Here is a 22,411-nt window from a genome sequence, read left to right on the forward strand (position 1 = left end):
TTGTGCCCTAAGCTGAAACCTGCAACAAGCTGTTCTGAAGTTTATGCAATCGCTAGATTATCTATTAGTCTGGGATCCTTCAAAAAACCATCTCGGAGAGACTGGGACAGCCCATCAGGCCATTAAGCTAACTAGCAACCAACCAACCAAATTCAATATGCCCGTGCCTGCTGCTAGCACATACTGCACTATGTTGTTCTAGTCACTTAAGAGTGAATGCCTGTGGAAGGTCACAGCACTCTTCATGTCCATTAGGTACTGCTGCGCCATCAGTCATCTGTTAATGCTCATTGAAACATTAGCAGCCCAGTTACTAGATGTCCGTTCTATTTCAGTTTAAACACACGGGGTCCCTGCTGAACGCAAGGATTTGGAAAGGACTCCCCAAGGCAGAAGAATTGGAGGGCTGCTGCTCAGTGGCATCACAACATAGATTTAAACTGCATTTGCAAGATTTTAGGAAGACTATTCAATTAAAATTACACAGAGATAAATGTATACTTAACAAATAAGTTCTAGTTTGATCCCTTATTTCTAGTTCTAGTTTGATCTCTTATTCCCAGGAATATTACATACCAGTTCATGATGCTCTGGTACATTGCAGTGCAGCGCTCCAGTGGGCGCTAATGGCACAGTGAAGTTGGCAGGAGGGGGTCCGTACACCAGCTGGATCCCTGCAGGAGGGGGTCCATAGATGACTGTTCCAGGCCTGACGGAGGTGCTGGAGGCCAGAGGGGCATAGATCACCGTGCCCTGGGGGAGGGGCGAGCCATCAGGAAGGACTGTGTAAATGGCCGAGCCTGCAGGAGGGGTGAACTGGTCCCCAGACACACTGCTGCCCCCTTCACTCTCCTCGCCACTGTCACCAGGGTCATCTGCACACAAAATCAAATATATCTGTATACAAAATACAAATAATTTGGAACTACTAAGTGGTGATTTAAAGGTTTAGGTAAAGATTGAGCTGTACCAGAATACCCCTTTAAGCATAAACATGAAACGTCTGCAAATCCTGAGATTTGCTTCTAACTCAACATCTCCAGCACTGTCTGTTTTACCTGATCAGTGCCTCACTTTACACTACACTTTATACTACAACTAAATAAAACACGTTTATCTCAGTCCAGTTATAAAAGGCAGGTTAAAACAGCCCAGCAGTTTACTGATAATGTTTACATGTACAGTACTGTATCTGCACATTTATTTTTGCAGGTTGTTGAACAAGTTGTCTTAACTATATTCTTTTCAACAGAAAGGAGCTGCATGCTGTGTACAATAATAACAACAAAAACAATATGCAAAATAATTACAGGCAATAATAAGACAATGTCATTTGTAAAGGGCAACAAATATTGCAAAATATACTGGGATCTACTGGAAACACACTGAATGTTTACGGCCTTATAAAAGGATTTTGTTAATAGTACCGAAAACCAAAAATACAGATTACTGCGTATAACATGGAAGTTCTTGTGACATGACACAAATGTCAAGTCACTAAACTCACAAGAACTTCTGCGTTTTTGCTAATGTCATCTATAAAATGTGGTCATGTTTAAATACTTGGCTACTGTTATACCATCACTGTGACAGTTCTCGCATACTGACTATTATTCCTCATGAAACCAACATCTACCAAAACAAAGCTGACTTGATCTGTTAAACCCCGTCATGATCTGCCATCAACCCACCTGCTAATCCAAAACAAAGCATACTGTCCTAGAACTCCGAGCGACCCAAGAGTGGACACGCCTTCTACTTATCCTCAGACGTACAGAACTAAGTAGTTAAAATTGGTCAAAAGAGCTTAAAGACAAAGGATAATTACAAAATCAATTGGTGACTCAGGCATTTATATTCATCACCAGATAGAGACAACAGCAGTTTGCTCTTTTCTCTTGTTTGTATTTATCAAGCAAACCACACGGTTGCAGTGCTTTATGATTAGAAAAAGAACGACTTCGTTACCTTTGCACCCACGGGTCTTCCAGGGCCCACTCTTGAGGGGGGAATAAATCCAATATCCTCCAGCAGCGGGGGCCGCAGTCTGGCCTCTCCTTCTTCTACTCGGCCTGGTGGGATGGCGCCCCCTTTCAGGAGAGGCCGGGTACTGCGAGCCCAAGCCAGAGTCATGAGTACTCTGTGAGCCTACACTGGGTGCCTGGAACCAGGGGAAATACTGGCAGTTTTAGACACTTTTGCAAAAACAATTACTATCATACTGAACTAGAAAGAGATCTAATTTCTTAAACGCTAGTTTCCTGATCACTAAGTATATAAAACAGTCAGATATCTCAGACTACAACCTTCCAAGACTCCTGTTATGTTAAACAGAAAATTGACCATTTGATTCTGTTGGTGTGAAAATGACAAGTGTGACCACGTTACAGTACCAATATTCAATGGCACTGTGAATAATCTTAATTACAAGTCTTTCAAATAATGTACTGTTCATGCAAATAAGTTTTCAAACGTAAAAAAACCCATAAAACTTGAGCTTTCTTGTTGCTTTGAATAAAAGCCCTTTGCTATTCTCAAAAATACCAAAAAAGATTTCTGTGCACTTCGGCTTTTCTCTGGAAATAATACTAACAATCCCTATTTTAGCCAACAGTTTGAATCAATGGTAAATGAAGGGTTATGTGGTTAACATCTACAGTAATTTCCTGAGGAGACTTGTAGCTGTTGCTTACATTAGGGGCTGCTGGCATGTAATACCAGTAGCCTTTCTTGCTGAATGGGTCACTTAGGCTGGACACAAAGTCACTCTGCTGGGCTAGCGTGTCCCTCAGAGCCCCGATCTCTTGGACCAGTTCCTCCAGATTCCCACTGTTCTCTACAATGACAAGGACAACACTCAGAGGGGAGAAGCAAACATCATTCTTAACACAGAGCAGTGGCAGCAAATCCTAGTAGCATCTCCATTCCCTAGCACTGCAATTCTTGGGTTTTTTACATGAGAATAATATAATTGTAGTTATTTATGGTTAGCTCGGAATTGTGCAAAACTATTTATCCATCTGAAAGCTGCTCATTCTGGTTGGCATTGTCTCTGTGTTTGCGCCTGTGCTCTGCTTTGCTTCTTCTCTGACCCCTGCTTTGTCTCCCAACTGTGTTCCTGGATCAGCAGCATAGCTGGTGAGTTTGATCCAAGTTACTTCTAAACTTAAATCTGAAACTGCAAGCATTAATCAAGTATAAGACAGCACTTCAAAAATAGAGAATTACGCCTTATCTTTCTTTTAGAATTGACAACAAATGACAAAAACTCCACTGCTGCTGGCTAGGGTATATTTTGCACCAGACTGCTCCTTCTCTATATCTATCCTCCTCACTGTGTTCTGCTCCCACGGTGCACTAGAAGAAATATACTGCTGTGTTAAAGATATAGAGTGAGAGCCCACGCACCCTCCCTGGCCCTGGCCAGCTGGTCTCGGAGCCTGCTGGTCTGGGCCCGCTGTCTCTCCAGCGCCCGGGCCAGCCTGTCCAGCTCCAGCTGCTGAGTGGTGGAAGCCCGGACCCCAGCTTCTGTACGATCCACCTGCTCTCGCACCTGCAACAACACTGCACTCAGGCGATGTGCGCTAAACAAGGAGACTCCCGTCTCCGACACCCATACCGATCAGCTGACTGGCTCTCGCGCAATCACACGTTTGCCCCGGTCACATGTCAGAGCGAACTGAGCATCGCTAGAGGACACTGGAGGTGTTCTCGTTCGAATCTCATGAACACGACTGCGTGCCACTGTTTTGCTCCCTTTCTTTTTTAATGTTCTGTTTTGACTGTTATCAAGTATCTGTGAGACTAAAGTTTATTTTTTTTAAATAAAGATATACATCCAGTTGTCATACCCATCCAGGTGGCAGATCACCACCTGCCATCTCATCTTTAGAAAAATAATAGACACCCTATTCCAGCATGCCCATCTGTGAAATACATTTATTTTTTGTTACTTTTCTGTGAGTTTCACAACACCTATAGATACACAAGCACCAACTGGAGGTGCCATGACTCTCACTGATGTCTCTGACGGCTCACAGGCTCCTGGTCCCAGCAATCACTGCTGCAACTAAAGCTGAAGGAATCCAGGTTGATTATGCTCCACTCAACCCTGGTAGTGCTCAGCCTGGAACGTGCTTCCACATGAAGAATTCCACTCCCACCTAGCTAAGGGTATAAACCAGGTCTGAATGATCAAACCCAGGGCAGTGTTGGGACCACAGAGCTTAATCAGCATTCCAGGAGAGCATCTGATGATTGAGCTACTCAGAAGCACCAAAGATTGCTATCTTTATTTGTTGACAATTGTTTTGGTACTAATGTACATTAATTTGAGCTGCTGTTGTTATTATGACTTCAGAACACACCAACTCACACTAAGCAGTGAAGGTTAGAATATGGAAGATGTTAGGGTTTTGTACTTTCACGGTAAAAACATCAATTTAGATTAAGAAGTTCAACAAGTTTAAGGAAAACTCCAGATTTATAAAGCCAGATTAAGCATCACAAGATACTAAGCAGGAAGAGTCATGAGAAACTTGTATGTACAAGAAGACTTTCCTACCATTAGGCCATATAGTTTCACAATTAATAAATCATTTATTTTTATTTTACTCTGTAACAATATTAAGCAGAATTTGAAAGAACATGTTGTAACTTTCACAGCACAGCTCCACATCAATAATTTTCTTTGAAGGATATCAATACTTTTTCTCATGCCGAGAAGAGAAAGCCTACCTGCTGCTCTCTGTCCTCCAGCAGTCTCTGCAGCAGCTCGATCTCTGCCTCTGCCCTGGCCAGATCTCTGCCAGCCCTGTCAGCCTGAGCCCTGCTCTCTTCCAGCTCATCCACCTCCTAGGGACTCACACACAATCGGATGGTCACACGCCGACTCCCCACAAACCATGGAATTATCACATCAGACGGCAGGGAATAAAACGGCCAACACACGGCAAAGCAGTTTTGACCGTCATGTCTCCAGGCCTTCCTGCTGTCTTTGATGAAAGATTTCAGGCAATAAAATGTGTATTTGAAAGAACCAATAGCAATTGAATTATACAGAGTATAACTCTTCAAAATTCTCATGCTCATACTTAATGAAACTTTCGTAAAGGAGCCCAAGTGTTGAATTTCTACGAAGAGTTGTTCCGGTGAGAGCCTCCCTGTTTGTTATTTCTGCTTCTGTGCATATTGTATCTTAATAGACAACACAGCTGCACCTTATTAGGAAATACATTATTTCAAATCATATCCCTGTATCCTATGTCTGGCTGGTTGATTGGTCAAATTATTTTTTCATCTGCTGTTCATTTAAACAAACGTGAGCAATCCCAGGGGAATATCTGCAGTCTCGGGGTAGAGCCCACCTCTGCCCTCTCCTGGTTGAGCTGGCGCACAGTGCCGTGCAGAGATCGGAGCTGGTCCTTGGCCTTGGTCAGCTCTTGAGCGGCCATCTTGTCTGCTGCTGCCATGGACCTCCTCAGCTCCTGGAGTTCCCTGTCCAACCCGCTCAGCTGCTTCCGGGTCTCCGACTGCTCTTCCTTCATCTGCAATACACACAGAAGTACCACTGCACAGTTACAGTCTAAAAGGTAAATGGGTAAGCATTAGATAGATAGATAAGACTTTATTGATCCCGAAGGGAAATTGATGATTAGTGGTAGTTGCAGTTTGATTTTTTTTAAAACCTGAAACAAGAAATGTTTTGTTTTGTAGATTGTACTATACACTAGTGCACAAATCATTGCATTATCATGAATTTATTTAGAGTCACATGGGATACAAGGGCTGTTCTGCCTGTACTTGATGAAGGGTACTCATCACCACTCTCCATATGATTTTGGATGGTCAGCTTTTGGGATCTCCAGATTCTCTGGGATCTGGATGTAGTCTGGTCTAGGCAGCTGTGCTGCTCTTGAACAGACACAGGGAATACAATCCTTGTTTGAAGGTGCTTTTCAATGTTTCAGTGCTTTTCAGTGTGATGACTTTGACTTTGAGTCTTTGAGCCTAGATAAGAGGGATGAGGCAGTATTGGCCACTGCTGTATATATCTAACACATGCATGCATCATGCAGGTACAAACTGCCTTGGTATTTAAAGGTAAAGAGTAATGTCTTTTCAGAGCTGCTGGGATACACAAATTGAAGTTTTAACAAACCACAAGACTTGGAGCATATGATAGATTTAAAATTATAAAGCAAAAATTCAGAACGACATGTTGAATTCTGTGCTGAGACAGGCGTCCCTGACCTTGGCGTCTCTGGCCTCCAGCTCAGCCAGCAGCCTGTCCCTCTCCTCCTCGGCCTCCTGCCGCTGCTGGTCAGCCATGACCTGCAGCTCCTCTGCTCTCTGCAGCTCCTCCTGCAGCCGCTGCACCTGCGCCTCTGCCTCCCGGCGCTCCCCCTCCACCTGGGGCAACACACGGGGGACAGAGCCCTGCGCTGTCAAACACTTCTTGTGCTCGGAGACCCAGCTTTTCAGAGCGCTAGTGGTCAAGGACGGGGCTATCACCGAGTCAAACAATGTCATGTCATTTACCAAACCGCTTTATACCATACAGTGTCGTGGGAAGCCGGAGCCTACCCAGCAACCAACGAGCGCAAGGCAGGGTTCACCCTGGACGGGGAGCCAGTCCATCGCAGGGCCAGTGCAAGCCCATCATACATAGGGACAATTTGGAGGCCACAGTAAAGGCCAAGGGGGGAAATTTGGCCCGGACACCGGGATAACTCCCTTCTCTTATCGAGAAATGCACGAGGATCTTTAATGACCACTGAGAGTCAGGACCTCGGTTTACTGTCCCCGCCACTATACCGGGGCATTAGGACCCACACAGACTGCAGGGTGAGCACCCCCTGCTGGTCCCACTAACACCATTTCCAGCAGCAACCATAGCTTCCCAGGAGGTCTCTCATCCAGGTACCGGCCAGGCTCAACCCTGCTGAGCTTCAGTGGGTGGTCAAACAATGCTGAAATCCAGTATTTGTAAAAAAAAAAAACAACTCAGAATTAAATACAGCACAGTGTTCTGTGTTGTAACATTTCTAAACATGTTTATTGTTTCGCTTAACTGACAACTAAAATGTATTGTTGTTGTTAGTATGTAACAGTTGAACAAAGATGTCAAGATATTTTATAAGTTTGCTCCTATGCCTCAGCAGGGTATTAATTCACCAGGCAGGGAAATCGGTGGGGGCTGCACACTGGTGGGGGTGGAGGGGATCCCCATTACCAGCAAAGCGCTTTGAGTGGAGTGTCCAGAAAAGCACCACAGAAGTGTAAGCAATTATTATTATTAATTCTAATTTGGCATCTCTAAATGGCGCCCGCGCTCCTCTGTCTCACCCTGGCCTCTGCGGCCCTGTCGCAGGCTGCCTTGTACTCCTCCTGGGCCCGGCGCAGCCTCTCCCTCAGCGCGCCCATCTCCTGCGTCAGCCTGCCCTGGCGCCGCACCGCCTCCTCCCTCCCCGCCTCCGCGCGGGCCAGCACTCGTGCCAGCTCCTGCTGCAGCTGAGCCAGGCTCCTGCCCACCACGTCCCCCTCAGCGTGGGCCCTGGGCAAAGCAAAGCGGGACATTGTTTCAGAGCCGAAGACAAACGCCGGACTGGTTTTTTTCTATAATCCAAAGGAACAATAAAAGGCTACTTTAACTCACAATCAAAAGATCCAAACCCAGTTAAACGTTAACTGTACATTCGCTAAACGTGCTCTTCGAGTTACCAGAGACGTGCCTTCCGAATCTGACTGATTTTGAAAATGTCGCTGGGCTGTGTGCCCTCCTCGTGCCCGGGTTCAGCTCGACTTGCCTGATCTCTCCCAGGCCTGTTGCGATCTTCCTCTGCAGCTCCGCCACTCGGCGCAGCACCGCGTCGGGATGGAGCAGAGTCTGCCTCGCCTGGTCCAACTCTCCCTGCAGGCTCTGCAGCTTCTCCGTCAGAGAGCCCTTCTCCTCCTGAAAGACACGCGAGGAGGAGTGCTCGTGCGTGACCGCGCCGTGGAAAACCACCACCACATACCCTTCAGCTATTTGAAACTTCAAGACAGCGATATTAAATAAGCTACCCTTTTTGCACTCTCTCTTTTTATGAATTTTATGAATGCAACCAACATTTTTTCATCTGCTCTTCCTGCTATGTAGCTCTCAGAACGCCGCATGTGTGAGTTTTGTGAAAAAGTGAACAACCTTGACATTCAGGCCTCTTCCCACATTGATGGGCTCACACATCTGGATCAAATCTCATTCTCTCTAGTTTTTAGCAGCTGATGGTACATTAGACACCCCCTGGACAGGACGTCACAGTCCCAGGCTGACCTCCCCGCCCCAGACCTGCAGCTCGTTCAGCTGGTGCAGAAGCTCCAGGTTCTCCTGCTCCCTCTCGGCTGCCAGCTGGGCCTGAGCGAGGGCGTTCTCCCGCGCCTGGCGCTCCTTCTCCAGCTCCGCCTGCAGGGCCGACTGCTCCAGCTGGAAACACGGAACAGTCTGAGGGAGGAGCTCCGCAAACAGTACGGCATACAGTAGTTTTGACTACTCTAAAGTCGTCATCTACCTCGCGGTTATAATTCTGCTTCTCAAAGAGAAATTAATTCCAAGTGACACTAAAAGGAAAGCCCGGGAGTTGAAGTCTTGCAACTACATTGATCACCGATACTGCAACACAGCTACTAGCGAAGTAAAACAAACAGTATAACTCTTAACCTTGGGTTTTGAGGTTAGTGCAAGGCAGTTGTGATAACCTATGATATCTACCATGTGTGTTTTAATTAATGTGCTGAGGATTACTTGGAATAACTGGAGCATAAACCCAAAGAAAAGCTGTGCATCATAAACCTTTGGGATCTCAAGTCACGACATGTAACTCAGTGAAAGCTACCATTTACCATTAATTCATTTAATTTGATACGTTTTTTAAAACAGAGATCTGATGCCCAGACTGTAAACCTAATGCTTACTGGTGGAAACAAGGGCTCCTACTCAGTTCAACAGTGACTCAATAGACCATAACTTGAAATAGGCAAATAGTTTGTTCTAATATGAAAAATACATGTTTTTCATACGCAATGGAATATGGACTTAACAAATCGAGTACCAGCATTAACATTACATCTCTTTCTGAGATTCAGAACTCCTCTAATGTAAGCAGGTTTGGTAAATGACCGGGTACCTAGAACCTCAACAGTAATGGGCTTTGAATAACTGAGAATGTTTGCAAAATTAGCTTAATTTTAACATGTGCCAATGGGAATTATATACTTGTAATGTGTTAAAAGATTTATGGACGTTTATGAGAAAATCCTAAAATCCTGTGAAATACTTATACTGTATATACATAGACTGTATTTTAACTGGTTTATCTCTGAAACCAAGGTTTCACGTCTGAATACAGGGTGCAGAATGTCAATACAGACCTCTCTGCAACTGCACTGCCACTGGAGTGGAGTGTATGCTACACGTTGCACACCTACTTGACTTTCCTATGGTTATCCTGTAATGTTGTGATCATTGATGTGACAAAAGAAGCCAATAATTTCTGTACTGCATTACTATAATCGTACTGAGAAATCACAGGTAAGCAGCGTTAATAATAATATGCCATATTGTGTTCCTGCTTTCCATGATTCGTCATGCCCTTACCAGTTCTGAAGGCAAAAGCCTTGATCTCTTGCGCTCGGCTCATCCTCACCTGACTGAGGTGCCGCACGCGTCCCAGCTCCTCCTCCAGCTGCTTGGCCTCGGTGTCGCGGTCCCGGAGCTGGGTCTCCAGCTCACCCTCGTAGGCGCTGAGGTGCCCCTGGGCCTCGCGCAGGCTGGCGTTCTCCGCCTGCACCTCCTCCAGGGTGCGCTGTAGCTCGGCCAGCTCCTGCAACACAGACTCCGCCGCTCAGCCCCCTGAGAGCCCTGCAGGCTGACGCCATCGTGGCCAGAGAGCGATTTCAGAACATTCAGGGGTAAGGCTGAAATACAAATGGGGTGAGACTCTATTCTAGTGTTACAACAAGATTGACTTACCTTCTAATTATGATTTTAAAGGAATTAGAAATATGTTTTAGTAAGATTTGGGTCTAAACTTTATGCTTTTTCCAGACGGTGTTGACGTTTGATATTCTATTAAGCCCAAATAATTTAATCAGATTTACACGTTGACTTATATCTGTTAGCTTTAATTTTCACTTCCAGATGCTACCATCGCTGTATTTACAGTATATTGTATCAGGCTTAACAATAGCTAGAGCTCAAAACCGATGACCATCTGAAGCAAAACCCAATTTTCCTTTGAAATTCTATTACACTTAAAGGCTTAGACGCGACTGCTTTGAGAACTGTATATGAACAACAACTGTATTTTAAGTAACAAACATGCCTTCCCCAAGCTACAAGCGAAAATATCAATATAAATTTAACAGCTTATGAAGGTTAGTGATTTATGAATGTTCAGGGATAAGGCTGAGCTAGGGCGAAGGCTACTTTTTCCCTTTGACCTTTATTAATTTAAAACCTATGTGATAAGCTGGTAGGAATCTGCTTGGAAGCCTTCAGAAAACAGCCTGCACTTGATTATTATTATAATTATTTTCCTATGCATAGTCATTTAATAATTATAGAGTAGGGAATGAAACTAGAGCTGACACTACTTAAATGTGTTATGTACCACATACTGTATAGTGCAGTTTATAAAGAAAAAAAGAGAAAAACCTCTAACCGTTGTGAAAGATTCCCGAATACAATTCCCGATTTCACACCAGGGGAAAACCTCTCACGCTGTGTTCCAGAAGCCCGATCTCCCCTGGAGCCGGGTCGGCCCCTCCCCTACCTCTCGGGCATTCTCCGCGTCCATGGCGACGATCTCCAGCTGCCGACGCTGCTCCTCAGTGTCCCCCAAGCGGCGCTGCAGGGCATCCCTCTCTTTTTCCAGCTCCCGGCACTGCTCCTGGGCCCGGCCGGCCTGCCCCTTCACCCCGTCCAGGTACTCCTGCAGCCCGGCGATGATGCCCTCCAGGTCGCGCTTCAGAGCCTCGTTTGCTGCAATCTGACCTGGAGGAAGGCCAGCACACACCGCCGTGCTGAGACAGAGACACACACACACACACACACACACACACACACACACACACACACACACGGCTGCATGGCGACCACGCACAGCACCCGCCAGAGGTCCCTACATTTAACTCTCCACACCAGCACTGCGCTAGTGCCCTTTAGGATGATAAACTACTCTAATCTGATTCATCAGATTAACTGAGCAGACGTGAGGTGATTCAGGCTCTTGAGTACGATCCCTTTCTTGAGAATGAATGTTAAAGTTGACACTTTCACCAGAAGGATCCCTCCTAGAGTGGAACAGTTGTGAAAAGGGTCTTAAACTCAAACTTCTTGGGCAAAGGTGAAGAAGACTTTTTCACCTACAGTAGGGCATACAGTATACCAATCTTATCAAAACTGTAGCCGGTTTTTCACACTCCAGTGAAGAGATAAAACATTTTTATGTTTAATTCTTTACCTAAATTGCACATTGTAAGGTTACTATATTTCAGATCCTCCAGAACAGGGACACAGATCTTTTTAACACCTCCAAAGAAGTCACTATGAAGGTGACACTTTTCAAATTACTCCTCTGCCTTGAGAACACAAATTATAACATGTAACTCAGGCTAAAACCATGGGCATAATATATGCCAGCTCTAATTTTTTCAAATCAACAGAAGATCTTGCTCTGTAACAAAGAAAACAGACTGTGGAGGATAAGGACTATGCTGAAAAGTGATGTCTGTGACCAACATGCATTGGTCAAGTATACTGACTGATAAAGCTCTTCAATGTTCTCTCCCACAAGATACCAAGAGTGACGCGTGTTCTGCTGAGTGAAGGCCTTACCATCCGTGAGCTGCTGTTCCAAGTCCTTTATCTCTTCTGTTTCCTTGGCAATCCTGGTGAGCGTCTCATCCAGCCTGTTCTCCAGCTCCCGGTACTGCCTGCTCATCATGTCAAGCTGCTGGCCCTTACTGACCATCTGAGCCTGCACATGAGCCTAGAACAAGGGGTGACAGAGACAGCAGACGCTGTCCTTTGGAATCAAGAAGGCAGGGCACAAACCATAAATGAAACCGTGTCAACTGATCTAAGCTTTGCCAGACCAAGCTGTTCGTGGTCAATAAATGGAGTTCATGAGGAATAACAGCACCTGCAAATTGAGTGCACTGAAATGTGCTTAATGAGTTTAGATTAGTTTAGTAACTTGGCTTAACCCACTTTGTTGAGAGCTAACCCCCTGGCCACTGGACGAGGAGGTGATGCAAAATTGAAAAGGGGTGGACAAAGGACAAATGTGAAGGAGATAAAGAGCTTACTATATTATTTATATTTGTATTTAAATTGAGGAAATAACATCAGGAATGATTGCAATTTAGGTCAGCTGAGGCCAGTTGATCTTGGCTCCTGTTATTTTGATCAAACTTTTAACTTTCCATAAAAATAAACTGACATGCTGATTTTAATAGCACTTCAGTGAGGACCATTGTTAATTTTTTTGTAACAATGTTGCTCATGCTAAAATACAGCAGCACACCTTCAACCGCTTAAAAAACAAAATAGCTTTCACAGATGTTACCTATTAAACATGAATAGGACCGAGAACCAAATCCAATTCTTTCAACATGGAGACTTCAAGATTATTAAAGTATACTATAAAAAACACAAAATAGTATTATAATATAACTGAAAAAGGAAACTCGGTTTAACAACTCTGTTAACTCAGTTTAATAGGGATAAATGATATCCTGTTATGACAAACAACTGCTTCATGTCAAACATTAAGGTACAGAGCAATCAATCATGTGAGAAAGGGTGAGGGCAGTGTCACAGTAATGCTCCGTGTCTGTTCTTTGGAGAAAGCTTTGAGTTTGTCTGTACCACGTCACCACCAAACAAAGAAAAGGGAAGGATCTGCATGTCACAGTGATGCTGGTTTTCTGATCCAACAGCCGAGGAATAGTTAAAACTCTACCCGAGAGCCTTTCTGTCAGCTGCAGGAGTTCAAATGCACAGGGATGTGGCTCCTGTCACAGAGACAGCAAGGCCTGTCACTGGGGCATAGTTTATCTTTCCTACACTACACCCACCGGCCAGCTGACTGCTGACAATGCCCAGACACTAACGGAAACTATCAGGTACTTCACGCTACTGCCTAAATCAACTCAAGTTAAGCCCCACTGTGTTTTGAGAATTAATTTATACTCTACTCTACTCTAGGTCGTCTTGATCTTTGTGAAACAGAGTTTAATCTTAGTGTCACAGAGTACATACAGCAAATACAAAATGTCCTATAAATGATTAGTAGAACAGATCATAGATCATAGAGAATAGTGAGCATTTGTAAGGTTACATTTACAATGAGTTCATGCAGTGACATCCAAGAGGCTGCTCGTGCAAACTTGGTTTAAGTAATCTTACAAAGTTTTCCTTTCAATCCATCATGTTTGATACAAACTCTTAATAAAACCATTTTCATACTGGCCTCATCTTCATTTGGACTCAAATTCAGATAAATGGGTTTTACTCAAAAACCACACTCAACTAAACACTAAACAATATTAAATTGCAAAAGTAAACAAGCTCGTCCCTGATTCCTATTAACGAAAAAGTTTGTATTTGTGTTCTAAGTTTCCTTTTCAATTTTAAAAGTGGCAAAAATAAACTCCTGAGATGTGCTCCAAAGTGGTGAACTGCTACACAAAGCTAGAGTTCAAATAAAACTCAAAGGTTCTTTCTCTCCTAAAGTGCAGGAAAAAAGTCCAATTCTGTTTCAGAAGTCACAAGTTAGTAAAGAGGAAAACTACTCCTCTTTCCCTTTCAGCGCTACTCACAAAATCGGCACAGTGAGCCTGTCATTTTCTTGCTGCAGTTTCCACCGTTTTCCTCCCTGCCCAGACGCTGGCTTCCTCTTTCACAGAGCGGGCAGTGTGCAGCGGATCGGTGAGCCTCCCACAGTCAAGCCATGTTCCCCGCTGCAGGCACGGTGCCCTGTGTGTCTGCAGTTCTCTCAGATTCACAGATTCACACTCCCTCTCCGTCTCTACCCTGCCCTTCTCTTCCCCACTCCCTTTGAATCACAACACAGGAAGCACTGCCTCAGCCAATCAGGAAGGCAGCCTTTAACTGAAACAATACCCTGGGCCTCTGAAACCCCTCGCTTTCTAAACCGAGTCAAGATTTCTCCTGGGGGAAGCCTGCCTTCTTAAAGACATGTTAACAATCGCAGTCTGTTTCTCTGAGTGTTTCATTCCCTATTTAATCTAGCACTGGGGGGTTTTACATACTGGTGTTGCAGTGTTCCACTGTATCCGATAAGTTCTATGTTTCAAATCTTAAGGCAGAATCTGACTTGATTTTAAGTTTATACTTTGTCCAAAATAAGTCATGTGTTTTAAGTCGGTCACATTTGTCAAAATGTGTTTCGTTATAAAAGCTTCACTTTTATTTTTAAAAAGCAAACTCTTAAATAATCCTGCTTTACTGGCTTGCTTGACTGTTGCATGTTCAGCACAAATGTACTTTTATTTAATATTTAATTACATTTAACTAAAACCCAATGTCAGCCTTCTTCCTAAGCAAAATTACAAGTAAGAACAAACAACTAAGGCTTCCTACAGAGGTCCTGTAGAGTCGAGTTTTCTCATGGCCATTAACACCCACCTGGTTGTGTCCTGTTCTGTTTAATTAGGACAAAGGCATTATTATGTCAAACTGGAGACAATGCCACAGCTGTTTACTCAGATACATAGAGGTGCAAAGTACAAGACACACTAACCTGCACGTGTCATTTTCACACAATACAGATAAAGGTAGGTGTTGCTGCTCATCATGCATTTCGAACTGATTATGGCATCGTTGCCAGTTGAACAAATTATGGTACTAGCATGGAATAAACCTATTACTTGTTCCTTTACATGATAACAAGCACAGCTTCCTCAGCATCACATTTACTGCCTTTCTGCAAGACCTCTCGGTTTCTCAGTTTAGATTTGTGAATGTATCCCAAACTACCAGGAGATGAAGGAGTTACTGTATGCTGTCTATGTACAGTAACTGGTGTAAATGCATACACAGTCATCCTTAATTTAAAAACATGAAATAGTTGCTTGATTTGCTTTACATATTCAGAAAGCTTGAGGACTTATAATCACATTCACATTAAGCTGGTAACAGTAACTATAAACCACTAGCTGGACTAAACATTATATTGCTGGATTAATGTACAGTGTTGAGATTTGCCTTCATGTGCTGCATAATCGTTATGCTAAATGTAATACATTTACTGTGTTACTATATTAGATAATATTTGCATTAGAAATACAGACATACAGACAATATACTATATGTATATTAGAGCTACAAAAACAACAAAAATACAAAAAAAGTTATATAGTCTGTCTCAGTGCAACTTTGTAGGCATGATGTCACGCAGGCAAGTGTTTTTCACTATTAAAAAATCAATTATGTATAGGGGTATAGAGAGCTTTGCAAAGACTGATGCATGAGTAGGTTATCACCGGTTAAAAGAGGTCACACATTATTGATCTGGGTGTGGCACTGAGGCGAGGCGAATTGCAGATCAGGAGTCCAGAATGCGCTTACATGGTGTGGATCGCTGGGGTCCAGGGTGTCCAGCAGCGTCTGCAGCTGGTCCAGCTCGCCCTGCTTCTTGCTCATCTCCCCTCTCCGCCTCTCCAGCTGCTCCTCTATCAGCTGCGCCTCCTGCCGCAGCTGGCCCAGCAGCTGGATCTTCCTGCGCAGCTGCAGCCGGAGCTGCTCCTTCTCGGCCTCCGAGATCTGCGCAGACAGAGGGAGCAAGAGGCTGCATGACGGCTGACCCCGCGCACCTCCAGCACACCTGAGGCTCCAAGCCTCCTGCTTCAAGTTGCAGGTATGTCAAATGGCCAATTTAGGTGCAGGAAAAAAACAGAATTAAAACCTGGAATAGACAATTAATGAATTTAATCTAGAGCTGGAAAAAGCTGAACAAATTTTCAACTGGAAGTGACAGTTTCACTTTATTGCACACTTAAATGTATCTTTTCCTATATTCTGAGTGTTTGAGGGCAGATTTGTTGGAAAGAAGTGTAGTAATTTTATATCACTGACAATGGTGTTGCAGATGGATCTACGCCAACATAACGTAAATGCCACCAGCCTCCCTGAGCGATTCCAGAAGTGGCCTAGAGCAACTGTAACTCCTGTAACTGTAACTCCTCTTAACTGTACTGTAAGCACAAACTGACAAATGAACTGCATGTACCACTGCATAAATATAAAATCTATAAATATATGAACAATTTATTTTTGATTAAAAGATAATGAGAACACTTACTCGTTTTATTTGCATGTGTTCTATTACACAGCTCTCCCAAATTTGTTTAATACCACTAATAAATAAAATTATTTAATCACAGATATTCAATTTCTGTTTGAAAGAGAAATGTCTTATGTTGTGCTGACATTCACAATGGAAAACTCCACCTACATGAATGTACTATATAGATCAGTACTGATTACTGATCACTTTCCAAATGAATACTTTTACAGATTTTTGATCCTTCCAAAAACAGAAAAACATCCAGAAAAAAGTGCAAAAAATGCAAAAATGTGACAGGTAACCTTTGAATATCACAACGTAAAAATTAATACTTGTTTTGAAACACACCAACTAGCTCAAGGGTGTTTTGTGAGTGTTTGAAGTCTGTGAATATACTGTTACTCAGAGCATATTTTAAGAGAGGGGATACTGGATGTACAAATCACACCACAGACCTAAACAGGAGTTCAACTGGTTAAGTTACACCTTTCAATTTGGTGCCTCAGTCTAAAGAAGGCAAGATGCTGACCGTACTACGAAGGAACCTCACACTTACAAGCACTAACATAACAGTTGTTGTAGGCGCTGAGGTGTTCAGCACCCTTCTATCACAGGAACAGCTTTAAAATGACAAATTCTGAGAAAAACAAAAGGAGATAATTCAGGGAATCCTTCCTCACCCGTTTCTGAGACACAGCCTCCTCCAGCTGTTTCAGCTCCTCCGTGGCTCGCAGGATCTGGTGCTCAGCATTTTCGATTTCCTTCTGGAGATGCCCGAGACGCTCTTCTGCTTCAAAACACACAGGACCCGACTCACTACAGCAGCGAATTGAAGGCGGTGCAGGTGTGTAAACAGGTTTGAGAAATTCAGAAAACTGCGACTCAGCCGTGTGAGTACAGTACTGTACTGTATATACAGCATTGTTAATGGTCTCTAGCACTTCTTTTACTGTAAGGCTCAGAAGGTTTTGGGTGACACTCGTAAGTTAAATAAACTGCAAAGGTACTCTGAACAGCACAGACTCTACCATGCTCTTGCAAGATCAGAGTGTCCTGCAGACTGGGCCTCTCTCCTCGTACTGAGTCCAGCTCCACCTGGCCAGCCCTGGCCTGCTGTTTGCGGTCTGCGATGAAGGTCTCGGTGGCGAAAGTATTCCTCTTGAACCGTGCCTTTCCAATATAGGGACTCTCACCAGGAGAGCTATCCACATCCAAATCCTGCAGCCAGACAAGCAATATGTTCAGGACTGAAAGAGACACATAGCGCATATCGGCACAGGTTCTTACAATGCCTTACACCTTAAGACCTTTATGAACATATCAGCTGAACGGGCCTGAAATAATGATAAAACATGAACCAAGAGCCCATCAAAAGAGAAGATGTTACTCAAAGAAGATTTTGTGAGTATGACAATACAAGTTTATCAAACTGTTCACCTTTGGTTCAATTAAATCTACCCTTTTTTACACTGTATGATCTCTGTGAAACAAAAAAAGTTCAAAGTAAAAAGGAACGATTTCCCCAGAGTCTGTCAGACCTGGAAAGAAATGATTTGCTTTTTCGTAAAGTAATGTGAATCCATATTACAGAATCCCACCTCTTCTGGATAGTAAGCCAGGGGTTCAAATTTGGCATCGATTTTATAGAAAGCCAACTCTTGCTCCAGCTCATATTGCTTTTGGCATGCTCTGGTCAGCTCCACTGTCTTTTGCTTCAGCTGTCAAGAATGAAAAAAAAGAAAACTAGTCAGAGATCTGACAAAGTACTGGTCACACTGCTTCATTTTTTTAAAGCAAAACCGCATCTACTACAGCAGTGGTTTTCAGTCCTGGTGCTGGTGACCCACACACCTGCTGGTCTTCATTCCACCCCACCTCCATTAGATGACCAAAGCCTTACTTGACCGAAGAAGTTGCTTCAATTTAATAAAGCATTTGCAGTTTGTTTCTAGTCACAAGTTTGGATTTTTATTGCACTCACAAAATACGACGGTTAAAGCTCCGACACGTTGAAAAGCTGGAAACTTAGCAGTATGGATTCACCTTATGATTATGAAGTCAGTCAAGGGTTTGACTGTGTCCAGTACCTGAGGGCTCAGCTCAGGTGTGAGAGTCACCAGGAGCAGGACTGGGGACCACTGTGCTACAGGTGCGCTACGGGTATGGTTACAATAGCACTTGTCTAAAGATGTACCTTTGAACAATATTAAGAGCCTAATACCAACTTCACAAACAGAAAAGCTGTATACCAATCAAGGTAGACTGTACAGTTGTTTCTCAAAGCCAGTTCCTATGAGGGATTACGCTACTTGGGAGTTTACAATAGCCAAAGCTTCAGCTATGCTTTTACTCATACGAGGGCGGAAATACAGGCCAGTTCTACTGAAAAAAGCCCCAGCTGATAAACATACGAATGGCTGCAAAAAAGAAGAGGCTACGTGAAATATGCATGTAGCAGATTTGATATTTAATAACTGTGAGAACATTATGCGTAAGATTCAAACTTCTGTCTCCAGAACACACTAAGACTAAAATACAGTGCCATAGACCTTGGTTATAAATTAAATTAATGCCTGTGCAGAAAGTTTACTTTGCTACTATGTGGCTATATTTTAATGGCCCCCAAAACGTAAATTCCATAAATGTAAACATACATTAGTAGTCTGTGCCTAAAAACATTTAAATAAAAACGTACATTATTTATACATATACTACTCTCTTATATTTGGCCATCACCCATTTAATTAGGTTTTCTATATCCTCCCAATATAGAGATGCCAATGTTAATCAGTTCGGCTTGCTGCTACAACTCCAGCATGACACAGGCAGAATGAGCACTCTCCTCCTAACACGGTGTGAGCTCCAGAGTGCCCTGCAGGCAGGAGTCACACATGCCCCTGATGGCACAGTCAGATCCCAGGAGTCTCTGATGAGCAGCCAGCTGAGGAAACTCTGGCCAGCTCAAGCTCACCCACCCCTGGTAGGGAGCCCCAGTCACAGAGGGTCAATGGCACAAGCCTGAATACAGCTACAGTGATTATAAGGTACAACCTGCACTCCAAATATTATTTTCTTTAATATATAACATTTAATATAAAACATTTAGTGTTTTTTTTCCAAATACACATAAATATATTTTCACAGCCCTTTTTACTGTGTAATATCCATCTAAAATATAAACAGAAAATATTTAAATATAAATTGAAATGTTTTTCTATTTCTCATCCAAAAGTTGAATTCATGCCATTCTTATAGTGCCAGACATTTACTCTTCTATACATATTTTTAGAAAAATCCTTACCTTACATCCCCACTAACTGATGCATTGAAACTCAGATTAATACGCCTACAATTCAATACACAAAGACTGCAAAACATGCTAGCACACTGATTATATTTATCTTATTATCTTCCAGTTCACTGAGAGTGCCCTTGAAATGTTCATTCGTGAAAAACAGCACAATTCACAAGGCAGCTCAAGCAGCAGGGAGCTGGCAGACGAAGAAGAAATGAAACGTCAAGAAGGTTTAAAGAGGGAGGCTGACGTTTCGTTTCAGAGTACCTGACAAACAGCATGCAGGAGAGGAGCAGGCAGTGAAAGCTTACACTGGAGACGAGAAGCCGAAAGGAAAGAAAAAAGAACAACAAATGTATTCAAGCAGGAGACTGAAAAGACCTAATCAAAGTGGTCAAACCATAGCGCAACCAGTAGAACAGCTAAAAAAGCAGACAGATTTAACTAGTGAGGTTCACCGGTAAATCTACGCAAAACAAAATTTATATTACAAAATGCATCTATAAATGGACTGTTGTGAAAAAATGCCACACATATGTATGTCAATATGTGTCAAGGCAATCCCACATATACACACTGGTCAATATGTGCTAAGGCATTAATACAGGTATTACTAAACTAAACACATTCATCCAATAAGAAGATCAGTAAAACTGATGCAGGAAAACTATAAAAAACAAAACACAGGGAAGAACTGTTCACTAAAACCAAATGAAAACCAAACCAAACGTCATTCCACTGCATGCTGATGGGCATCATCACACCAACTGCACCGTGCAAACCACACCCACACGCACACTGTCCAACAGTACCTGGAGCAGAGGGTACAGAGTTACTAGTAGCCACGAGACCAGCTACAGGGGAGGAGAGAGGAGAGAAGTAAAGGCAAGAACTGGAAGGGAGTGCACTGGCTTGCTGCACTAGTAGAAGACACAGACATGACTGGAAAAAAACATCTGAACTGAAAGTAACACAGGAATGAACTTTCCGGTGTGGTAAAAGTTACAGGAACTCCATTACGGTGCATTGATTTTGGATATACATTATTCAAATGCAGGAAGACACGGGTGGCTGTTATTTTAACGTTCAAAAGTTCTATATCCAGAAACCACATGACCATGTACTTTATTGGAATTTACAGGAATATATTATAATCTGGATGTTGGCTGCACTAAGGCCAGTTAATCTTTGACCGTATATCAGACGTATGCGCAGCCTTCAACAGAGCATCTACCTTTAAATTTATAGGAATTAAAAAAAAGTTATCAAGGTTTAGCTCTGAATCTCTCCCTGACTTCTGTACTGTAAGCTGTACAGCAGGATCTTTGACAGAAATGAACCAGACATGGATAATCTCCAGACCAAATCTAGTTGCAGTAAGGTATTTTTCCCAACTTCACAGAACGCAGCTTGAGTGAAAACCAGCACTCTGCTGGGCACCACAGTAAGGGCGGTGAGGAACTGCAAAACACGCACAACCTTCGAAAGGGGACATTTGTGCCTCAGCTAGGTATCATTTTCACCGTTCGGTATCCCAATGTGATAGTCAACCACTCCATTTGGAGGGGAGTCTCTTCTAGTGAGGACTCTAACTTAGTTTTTCAAAACTGTGAGCGGCACCTGATGAAGAAAGAACTTACGTACAGTATATAATGATAGGATTGGCTCCCGGATTCCTCCCAGAGCCTCCATTTTTAAATTTGTTGCCAAACAGGTCAAGAGACAGATAGGTAAAGCTTCTCATTTCACTCAAGCTTCGTTCTGTTTGCCCCTGGAAAAGAGCGGCTCTCCGTGCTCGGAGGAAGCAGGCTGGGTGCAGTAAGGAGGGAGGGGGCAGAAGCGCAGGACCCCACCAGCTCATCCTTGGTGTGCAGCTCCCTCTCCAGCTCGGCCTGGCTCTGTTTCTGCTCCCGGCTCTGCAGCTGCAGACCCCTGCTGAGCAGCTCCTGCTGGCCCAGCTGCTCCCGGGCCGCGGCCTGAGCCTCCCTCAGCTCGGTGACCTCCTGCTGCCGGCGCTCCAGCTCCTGCTCCAGGCGCTCCAGCTCCTCTGCAACGGCAGGGCCGGAGTCAGGGTTCGAGCCACGGAGCCCCACCAAGCACAGGGTACGGAGTTAAAGCAACGCTGCTCTACTGAATAGCCTGGCCTTGCAGGAACCACGCAGAAGGAGCAGGGCATGCAATTCAATTCACTGAGGACTTATTGACTACAACTGCATCAAATGTCTTCAAGAACCACTGAAATGATCTATTCACCTAAGAAGCATCAATTACAAGCCAGCAACATAACTAATAAGGATATAGAAGGAAAGCTAGGTCACAGAAAGATGCATACAATATTTCCAAGGCCACATTGAAAGAGGTATTAAAGAGTGGAAAAGAGAATTAATGTAATGATTAATTAATAATTAATGTAACCAACTATAGTCAGATCCTCAGAAGAAATAATCAGATTTGCATCAAGCTCTCAAGCCCAAAATACTGTATCTGGGTTCAAGAACTACATAAACTTAGCACTTAAACAAAACTATTGTGATAGATAGCAAAGGAACGAGTTTTGGCCGTGGAGCCTTCTTATTGGCGTCAAAGAAGGCTCCCTCCTCTGGAGAAGAAGAAGGCTCCACAGCCGAAACGTTGTGTTTCCTTTCTTCTCTTTTCGGCAGGGAATAAACCTTTACTTGTTCCTTTGCAGCCTGCGCATGCTGACGCAGCTGACTGCTTGAACTACTATTGTGATAGATACCCTACCCAAAGAAACTGAAGCAAA

At 43.5% G+C, this 22,411-nt stretch overlaps 1 protein-coding gene across 1 annotated transcript in view; it reads right to left on the bottom strand.

Moving 5' to 3' along the window:
- The window catches only part of cntrl (centriolin), a 40,980-nt gene that overhangs the window by 14,030 nt on the left and 4,539 nt on the right, over positions 1 to 22,411 (bottom strand). The window contains exons 7-25 of the mRNA XM_088940275.1: positions 21,501 to 21,694; positions 20,460 to 20,501; positions 17,951 to 18,070; positions 17,381 to 17,570; positions 17,033 to 17,139; positions 15,635 to 15,829; positions 11,876 to 12,029; positions 10,812 to 11,032; positions 9,684 to 9,860; positions 8,330 to 8,464; positions 7,809 to 7,954; positions 7,348 to 7,555; positions 6,253 to 6,411; positions 5,367 to 5,546; positions 4,738 to 4,854; positions 3,409 to 3,553; positions 2,694 to 2,836; positions 1,969 to 2,161; positions 577 to 875 (exon numbers count right to left, since the gene is read on the bottom strand). Coding sequence (XP_088796401.1) covers positions 577 to 875; positions 1,969 to 2,161; positions 2,694 to 2,836; positions 3,409 to 3,553; positions 4,738 to 4,854; positions 5,367 to 5,546; positions 6,253 to 6,411; positions 7,348 to 7,555; positions 7,809 to 7,954; positions 8,330 to 8,464; positions 9,684 to 9,860; positions 10,812 to 11,032; positions 11,876 to 12,029; positions 15,635 to 15,829; positions 17,033 to 17,139; positions 17,381 to 17,570; positions 17,951 to 18,070; positions 20,460 to 20,501; positions 21,501 to 21,694 — 3,125 coding nt within the window. The remainder of the gene's footprint in view (positions 1 to 576; positions 876 to 1,968; positions 2,162 to 2,693; positions 2,837 to 3,408; positions 3,554 to 4,737; positions 4,855 to 5,366; positions 5,547 to 6,252; positions 6,412 to 7,347; positions 7,556 to 7,808; positions 7,955 to 8,329; positions 8,465 to 9,683; positions 9,861 to 10,811; positions 11,033 to 11,875; positions 12,030 to 15,634; positions 15,830 to 17,032; positions 17,140 to 17,380; positions 17,571 to 17,950; positions 18,071 to 20,459; positions 20,502 to 21,500; positions 21,695 to 22,411) is intronic.

The sequence above is a fragment of the Atractosteus spatula genome, chromosome 23 (genome assembly GCF_055471065.1).
Source record: "Atractosteus spatula isolate fAtrSpa1 chromosome 23, fAtrSpa1.hap1, whole genome shotgun sequence".
NCBI lineage: Eukaryota > Metazoa > Chordata > Actinopteri > Semionotiformes > Lepisosteidae > Atractosteus > Atractosteus spatula.